This window comes from Microtus ochrogaster, chromosome 19 (assembly GCF_000317375.1).
Source record: "Microtus ochrogaster isolate Prairie Vole_2 chromosome 19, MicOch1.0, whole genome shotgun sequence".
Lineage (NCBI taxonomy): Eukaryota > Metazoa > Chordata > Mammalia > Rodentia > Cricetidae > Microtus > Microtus ochrogaster.
Window position 1 is genome coordinate 30,547,979 of NC_022021.1, and position 6,454 is coordinate 30,554,432.

The window sequence follows — 6,454 nt, forward strand, 5'->3', positions numbered from 1 at the left end:
AGACAACAATATGGACACTAAGAGAGATTTACATAGATATAATCTACATGAGAAGTAGAAAGTATAAAAAGACAAGATCTCCTGAGTAAACTGGGAGCATGGGGACCTTGGGGGAGGATTGAAGGGGGAGGGGAGAGGCAAAGAGTGGAGCAGAGAAAAATGTAGCGCTCAATAAATATCATGGAAAAAATTTTTTACAAAATAAAAATTAAAAAAAGAAGAGGAGGGCTGTGAAGCACTTCATGTGTACAATTTTATTATGAACAAGATTGTTGTGGAATATTATTTTAATTGGGCAAAGATGGGTTTTATTTGTTTATGCTGCATCCGTTTAACTGTGTAAAGATGTGTTGCATTTGTTTCACCTTGCCTGCCTAAGGCACCTTATTGTTCTAATAAAAAGCTGAATGGCCAATAGGTAGGCAGCATAAGGATAGGTGGGGCTGTCAGGCAGAGAGAATAAACAGGAGGAGAAATCTAGGCTAAAAAGAACAAGAGAAGAAGAAGAAGAGAGAATGAGGGAGAAGAAGAGGGAGACACCCTGGCCCAGTAAAGCAGCCACCAGCCCGTAGACATGGAGTAGAACCATGCAGAAAGGAAAGCAAAAAGTCCTGAGGCAGAATGTAGATGAAGAAAAACTGGTTAAGTTGTCAGAGCAGGCAAGAAATGAGCCTGAACTAGGCTGAGCCCTCATAACTAATACTGTCTCTGTGTCATGATTTGGGAGCTGGTTGGCGGCCTAAAAAGAGAAAACAAGATCTTGATGTTCGTTGCACCATCATATAACAAGAATAAGCTCTTTGGAGCCTATTCCTTAAGGATGGACACCTTGCTCAGCATAGATACAGTGTGGAGGGCCTTAGTCCTGCCTCAAGTGAGGTGGCAGACTTTGTTGACTTCCCAGGGGAGGCCTTACCCTCTCTGAGGAGTGGGTGGGGCATGGGGTAGGTCGAAGGTGGAAAGAGTGGCAGGACAGGAGGGAGAGGGAACTAGATTGGTGTGTAAAATAAGACTGTTTCAAAAATAAAAAAGATAAGCTATTAAAGGCTAAAAACTCATCATTGAAAGTAAAATTATAGAGCTGAGATTATTTTATGGCACTGAGATTCAAAATTAACCTTCTGAGCCATTAGAAAATGTCACAGTCACTATGTTTCTTTCATTTTTATAAATACTAGTTAGTAAAAAAACATCATTAGTTGTAAAAGTACTTTTATGTGGCATAAAATAAGCTTTTATTAATAAAAAGAAACAAATTCTTAACCCTATGCTTATAAATTCATTTTTAAACTAGTTGTTATATGACAGAGGAGATCATGTCAAATCTCTCCAAGTGTCCCCACTTGTCTGAGGAAGTATAAGATTGGTTTGGTCAACTCAAAGTCATGTAGAATCTCATAACACAATTCTCACTGTATTCAAATACATAGAGCTTAGGTCATATCTTCCTAAGCAAATGACTTAGACTAATGGGGTCATTAAATAAAAATGTCAGTAACTGTGCTGGTTATTTTTAATATTAGCTGGACACAAGTTGGAGAGGAGGGAACCTCAATAGAGGAAAAATACATCTATACATCAGCTGTGGGTCATTTTATTAGGGATTGATGGGGGAGGGCCCAGTCCATTGTGGGTGGTATCATCCTTGGTCCGGTGGTCTTGGGTGTAAGAAAGGCTGAGCAAGCCATGGGGAGCAAGCCAGTAAGCAGTACTCCTCCATGGCCTCTGCATCAGCTCCAAGTTTGTCCTACATAGGTTTCTGCCCTAACTTCCCTCAGTGATGGCCTGTGATGTCGAACTGTGAGCTGAAATAAGTCCTTTCCTTCCCAATGTTGTATATGGACGTGGTGTTCCATCTCAGCTCTAGAACTCATAACGGAGACAGCACCTCACTTTACAGAAGTTAAATGTGAAGATGAGGTTGTGTCTAGTAAGCGATGAAGGCCAGACTGAAAGGGAAACACAACCATGAAAAAAGAAAGAAACGAGCAGTTAGATCCAAAGGTAGTGGCTAGGTAGAACTTGAAATGTACTGGATATGAAGGACTTCACGTATTACAACAAAAGCAAACTATTTTATCAATATCATAAGCTGCAACAGTCCTGTGTGTGACACCAGTTTTATCTGACACTTCTCTGAACTCTAGTTTCTGAACTGTGAGACAAAAACAAGGCCATCTATCTATATCTAACAAACAACAGAGAAGTCATGTTTACGACTTGGGAACCTTACATGATTTTCGCCATTTTGGAGGAGCCATGTACAAAAGTCTTCAATGGTGGCGAGACTCTCAGAGTCGTCAGAGCCCAGTATCTGATATGCACTAATACTCCTTATGAAATATATCTCAACAGCATCTGAAAAAACGGAGAGGATTATTTAAATCAAATCTCAAGCCTTCGTAAATGTCTATTATCAGCTTGGGTCCCTTTGGCATCATCATGCTTAAAGTCTGTGTCTGCTCGTACCTCGGGTTTCACAAAACCTTTCAAAAGATCAAGACAGGATCAGATCAAATCAGATGATAGGCTCATGATGAAACACACGTATGGATTTCAAGTGCGGGGGGAAGGGGCAACCGTCCAAATAGCCGTTATCCAAAAGGCCCAAATAATTCTCATATTAGACACCCAGGGACATTAAAAGACTATATCTTTAGTTAAAACTTAGATAGTTTGTGTTTATATATAATTATGTGTATATCTAAAGACATATAATAACATACGCGTATGTATGTATACAGAAATATGATTTGGCAATTTTTACCGTTGAAAAATTTACTGTTATTGAGGAAATGTACTGTTTCTCCTATTTGGTACAATAGTGGCTATGGGTTTGTCATATATAGACTTATTATGTTCAACCATGTTCCTTCGATTTTTAGTTCTCATAGGCTTTTATCAGAAAGGAACACTGACTTTTTTTATTATTGATTTTTATTGAGCTCTACATTTTTCTCTGCTCCCCTTCCTACCTCTCCCCTCCCCTTCAACCCTCCCCCTCCATCCCCATGCTCCCAGTTTACTCAGAAGATCTTGTCTTTTTCTACTTCCCATGTAGATTAGATCTATGTAAGTCTCTCTTAGTGTCCTCATTGTTGTCTAAGTTCTCTGGGATTATGATTTGTAGGCTGGTTTTCTTTGCCTTATGTTTAAAAACCACTTATGAGTGAGTACATGTGATAATTGTCTAACACTGGACTTTTTTGAAGGTTTATTCTGCATTGGTTGAGATGATCATGTGATTTCTGTGTTCTATTTATACTGTATTTTATTTACCGTATAGCAGTTACATATCTTGATTAAACCTTTCTTCTCTGGACTCAAACTGACCTAATCTTAATGTATCCTTGAAGTAGATTTGCAATAATTCTACTGAAAATTTTTGTGTCTCTGTTCATCATGGAAATTGTAGTTTTCCTTTTGGTTGTTGTAAACTTATTTAGATTTGGGATCAGGATAATGCTGGCTTTGTTCATGAGCTTGGCAGTGTTCAAATGTTTCCATTTTCTGTAACAGTTGGGAAGCTTTGGAGTTAGTTACCAGCAGTGAATTCATCCAGTCCTGGGCTTTTCTTTGTTGGACACTTTTTATTATTGCTTCAATTTTTTATTGTGGAATTCCTAAGTAGTTTATAAGTCCTCTTAATTTAATTTTGATAAGACATATGTGCCTAGAAATTTGTTCATTTCTTCTGGATTTTCTAGGGTTTTTGTTGCATTTTTGTTATTTTCTAATGTAGGTTTTCAAAGTATTTCCTAGGAATTATTTGAATTTCAATGAACTCTGTACTAACTTTTTCCTTTTCATCTTCACTGCTATTAATCTGGGTCTCCTCTTTCTTTTGCTTAGTTTGATTAGGGGTTTTAAACTCTTGTTTGGTTTTCAAAGAACTAACCCTTTGACTGATTCTTTATATTGTTCTTTTTATGTCAATTTTATTTAATTTCTGCTGTAATATGTATTGTTTCTTACCATCTACAGATTTTAGTTTGGATTGTTCTGGTTCTTATAAGACTTTGAAGCACAGCATCATATTATTTGAAAGCACTCAGGGTTTGTCTTTAATTAATTAACTAGAGACAGGGTCTCTCCACATAGTCCTGGATGTCCTAGAACTTACTATGTAGACCAGGTTGGCCTCAAAGTCAGTAAGATCCATCTGCCTCTGCTTCCTCCAGTGCTGATAATTAAAGACACGTGCCACTCCACCTGGTCTCAGGTTTTAGATGCAAGGACCCTTGAGTACAAACGTTTCTCCTGAACCTGCCTTTGGTGCATTGCAAAGATTCTGGTAATTTGTAGTTTCTCTTTTCATTTGATTCCAAAAATTGGTTTTAATTCTTTCCCGATATACTCAATGTTCAGCCTCCATGTGTTTCTGCTTTTCTTGCTATTGCTTCCTAGTTTGGGTGAGATATGATCAGATAGATCCACGAAAGTATGGTGGGGCTTGACTTGTGGCCTAGAATGTGGTTTGTTTTTATAGAAGGTTAAATTGGTTGCTGCAAGGAATGTTTATTAGTATAGTTGTGGGTATCTGCTAGGGCCATTTGCTCTGTGGTGTACTTTAACTGGTTATTTAAGACTCCAGTTGGAAAAAGCAGAAAGCATTATCTTTAGTTCTTTCTATCCCTCTGTCTGTCTCTCCTCTCTCTCTGTCTCTCTCTGTCTCTGTGTCTCTGTCTCTGTCTCTCTCTCTCTCTCTGTCTCTGTCCCTCTCTCTCTCTCTCTCTCACCCCTTCCCTTTTCTCCCTCCCCACCATGTAGGCCAGTCTAGTCTCAAGCTCACAGTCCTACCTCCTCATCAGCCTGACTTTTGACACTGCAGGCATTTCAACTACCACAGCTTGCTACCTTTTACTCATTTCCTGGTTAATACTTTTCTCATGATTAGTGACCAGTTACATTTAGTTTTTATGCAGTGTTTGATCTCTTCTGCCTGCCTTTCTACTTTAACTTTAGTTCTAACATTCAGGACAAGGGATTGTGACTCAGAGCTTGTGCATGACACAAGCAAATTCTGCCTTGTCATCTTTAGATGTGAATGTGCAATTTCAGCTTCTTCACTTCTCCAGATGGATTCTAGAGTCTGACCTTTATTTATAAAAGGTCCTGCTGGGACAATAACTGTAATTATGCTAAGTTCTTAGATTGCTCCCAGAAAAGCTGACCCATTCATTGTATTAAACCTTCTACTTCACACACAGGATGTCGCTATACTTATTTAGGTCAGCTCTGATTTCATTTGGAGACCTTGATAAGCTTGAACTTACTGATTCCAGAAGTTCCATATCTGTATTAGTTTTCTTTTTTAATATTTATCATGTATACAATATTCTGTCTGTGTGTATGCCTGCAGGCCAGAAGAGCCACCAGACCCCATTACAGATGGTTGTGAGCCACCATGTGGTTGCTGGGAATTGAACTCAGGACCTTTGGAAGAGCAGGCAATGCTCTTAACCTCTGAGCCATCTCCAGCCCCCTCTGCGTTTGTTTTCTGCAGAGACAATACGTTGGTGGCTGTGATGGCATGGAATGTAGCCACGAGTCTGTCAATTATACCAAAGTGGTCATGTCACGGATGACCGTGGTCAGGTAGGGATAAAGTTTTAATCTAGCTGAAGTTTAAGTTAATGATAAAACTTGAATATATACAATTTCTAAAACTTTTTATTTATTGTACTGGGTTACACAAGGCTTCTTTCATGCAAGCCTTTGATGCCTCATATGGTGTTACTCTTGATTGTTAAATTTATGTTACTTAGAATCACCATGGGAACAAACCTCTGGACAAGTCTGTGAGGAATTAGCTGAATGAGAAGTCCTGCCTTAAGTATGGCCAGTGTCCCTCTGTGGGCTGGGGTCCAGGATGAATTAAAAGGACACGGGGAGCCGAGAACGGGCCCTCATCAGTGCGCTGCTTCCTGAATGTAAGCCAATTGCTACCATTACACCACGCATCCTCTGCTCTGATGGGATGTACTCCCCGGAACTGTTAGCCAAAAGAGACTCTTCCTCCAGTCACTTCGTCAGGTACTGTAATGCAGCAGTGAGATGTGACTAAGGTGCCCTGCTAGCCTCCCTGCCCATCAAGTCGCCTGCCCACCCAGTTTTGTTTCTCATTTTATGTATTCCTGCAAATGACATAGCTTCATTCTTCTTTATGGCTGGAAACATTTCACTGTGTGTGTATTTTATCCATTCCTGTGAATGGACACCTAGGTTTTCATAATGTAACTGTTAATAAACACCAATGTGCAAGTCTCTGTTTATACTCCCACTGACACTGTCTAAGAGTTTGCATTGGTCCGTTTTCTCTGGTTCAGAGAATTTTTGTATTGTTTTGGGTTTTTTGGTTTTGTTTTTCTGAGACAAGGTTTCTCTGTAGCTTTGGCACCCGTCCTGGAACTAGCTCTTGTAAATTAGGCTGGCCTTGAACTCACAGAGATCC

At 39.4% G+C, this 6,454-nt stretch overlaps 1 protein-coding gene across 1 annotated transcript in view; it reads right to left on the reverse strand.

The window, feature by feature from the left end:
* Ttc23l (tetratricopeptide repeat domain 23 like) overlaps positions 1-6,454 on the reverse strand; it is a 48,832-nt gene that overhangs the window by 17,072 nt on the left and 25,306 nt on the right. Inside the window, exon 9 of the mRNA XM_026783810.1 lies at positions 2,234-2,358. Coding sequence (XP_026639611.1) covers positions 2,234-2,358 — 125 coding nt within the window. The remainder of the gene's footprint in view (positions 1-2,233; positions 2,359-6,454) is intronic.